The following is a 2,159-nucleotide window of genomic DNA, read 5'->3' as shown; positions in this document are numbered from 1 at the left end:
CGGTCAGCGCTGCAGATCACTTAGCATACGCTCGCAGCAGAAGTGTTTCCAGCGTCTTGTTTCTAGTGATCCCAACCTGTTTGCAAGTGATTCTGAATACTTGTAGACAAAGGGCATGCGAATTATCTCAGCAGTACTGGGACGTAGCTCTGGATCTTTTTGCAGCATGCGATTAATCAGATGCAGTAGATCCACAGCATAAGTTCGAGGTGGCACCTCCAAGTAAGTTGGTGGAGGAGCATTGGTAACCTCCATAGCAAGTTGTATTACATTATTCCCTGCGTTAATGGGCAGACAGCGAACAACTAGCCTTTTTAAGCTGTTTCAGTTGCGCGCTTGACGCATGCTCTGGTTGATACCCAGCCGTGTCATTCAGGAAGTTGCTTTTTCCTATTCACGGCACACGTTGCTGGAGGCAAAGTAGGCATACCAGTGTACGGGTGCTTCAGGCAGCAGAGCTCGTGAAGGACACATCCAAGCGACCATATATCTGCCTTGTATGTGTAGCCCTTGCTGGAATGGATTTCAGGAGCCATGTAAAGTGGCGAGCCCACGTAAGACTTGCGAACTTTTGNTAGCCCTTGCTGGAATGGATTTCAGGAGCCATGTAAAGTGGCGAGCCCACGTAAGACTTGCGAACTTTTGTACGCTTGAAGCTTTTGGCAACCCCGAAGTCCCCCAGCTTTACTAGGCCATTGCTAAATAGAAGAATGTTGTGAGTCTTAATATCTCGGTGCATGATGCTGTTCTTGTGTAAATGATGTAACCCGAATAAGCATTGCACGAAGACGAGCATGATGTGCTTTTCCTGGAAAAACGGAGTATCACTAAGGTTCCTGTGGCTTCCTGGGGGCGCCTGGCGTGCTGCCTCATAGCCATCGTTTTGCTCGTCAAGCAAGGACTTCCTGCAAAGAACCTGTGTAGCAAGGTCTCCATTGTCTGCGTATTCAATGACTAGGGACAGCTTTTCTCCTTCTGCGTCGAGGTGCGCATCCAAGTAATCAATAACATTAGGATAAGGCTCCAAGTTCTGCAAAATGCGTGTTTCATTCCAAGCTTCCTGCTTTTCCTGGGGCGTTAGAGGTCCAAGATCGACTTCTTTGATCACACACATTTTATCTGTAAAAAAAAACAAGAGCCCTATTCCGTGAAAGGAAGCATTGGCCAGTCAGACACTAAGGGGAGGCTTGAAGCAGTGTATCGCTTCAGCAGGTGAAGTTCCAAGTGTTCACGGTTATTTTTGCTGCGTGCCGACCCTGTTCCGGTTCAGATCACCCCAGAAGTCCCGTATGCCTTCACCGGTGAAATGCACCGTCACCTCTGACGGTACACTGCAGGATCAATGCGCAGTAGTACCATATTACGAGGCATACATCAAGAAACTTGTTGCGTTCGGTGATTTATGAGCGCACCAGTTTTGGTATCCTGAGCAAGGTAACATTCTCCCTGAGACCCAGATCCGATCTTCTTTAACTTCTTGTAATTCTCCATCCTTGGCGTGATCCAAGAGACGTGCAGGACCTTCAAGGAAGCAGTGGCAGCTTTTCGCCTTGCCTGCGGCCTCCTGACTGCCTAACGGTTGCCTTTAACACTGCAGTATGGCCTAACATGCCTTCATTTTTTTGCTAAGGTCTTGTTAGGGATGAGCGAATCACCCTGTACGTGTAGCATTGCAGTGGCAGCCAAGAAACACAGGGGGACCAGCCCATCGACTTCCCAAAAGTAACAGGACAAGGAGTTTTTGACGGGAATCTACGTATTGATAAGTCCTTATTGTCGGCGTGAGTAATCATGCGCCCAGCGAACCAGCGCAGCGTGAGTTTCATTTGGACGGTTAAAACAGGTCTCCGTGGAGCCCAGTACAGCCCATGTCATTCGGTTAACATCTGAAACGTCACTTCGACACAAATCTAAAGTTGAATTCGATGTATTCTGCACTATGTTTTACCCTAAGTGGGCCATGTGATAGTTTTTTTGTTTGGATGAGGCATACAGGGAGGCACTCAACTCTGCAAAACGGTCACCTGCAAGCTGTGCAGGTGAGCTGACCGGCAGGATAAGCCTAGCTCATATATTATATCTAGATCTCTAAGTTATTGAGTAGTAGTGGAGCAATGATTTATTAAGAAGCATGGTGAACCGTTGTTCCAAGGATGGTT

The 2,159-nt window shown here is 47.7% G+C and overlaps 1 protein-coding gene across 1 annotated transcript in view; it reads right to left on the bottom strand.

Moving 5' to 3' along the window:
- Positions 1–1,491, bottom strand: part of EMH_0071110 (NEK kinase, putative) — a gene marked incomplete at both ends in the record, with an annotated part of 4,538 nt that extends 3,047 nt beyond the window's left edge. The window contains 4 exon segments of the mRNA XM_013499057.1: positions 77–278; positions 562–574; positions 578–1,119; positions 1,413–1,491. Coding sequence (XP_013354511.1) covers positions 77–278; positions 562–574; positions 578–1,119; positions 1,413–1,491 — 836 coding nt within the window.
- Positions 1,492–2,159: the final 668 nt, after the last annotated feature.

The sequence above is a fragment of the Eimeria mitis genome, genomic scaffold (genome assembly GCF_000499745.2).
Source record: "Eimeria mitis Houghton genomic scaffold, Emh_scaff3957, whole genome shotgun sequence".
Classification (NCBI taxonomy): Eukaryota; Apicomplexa; class Conoidasida; order Eucoccidiorida; family Eimeriidae; genus Eimeria; species Eimeria mitis.
The sequence above is the reverse complement of the archived record's forward strand: the minus strand, read 5'-3'. Positions and strand labels throughout refer to the sequence as shown.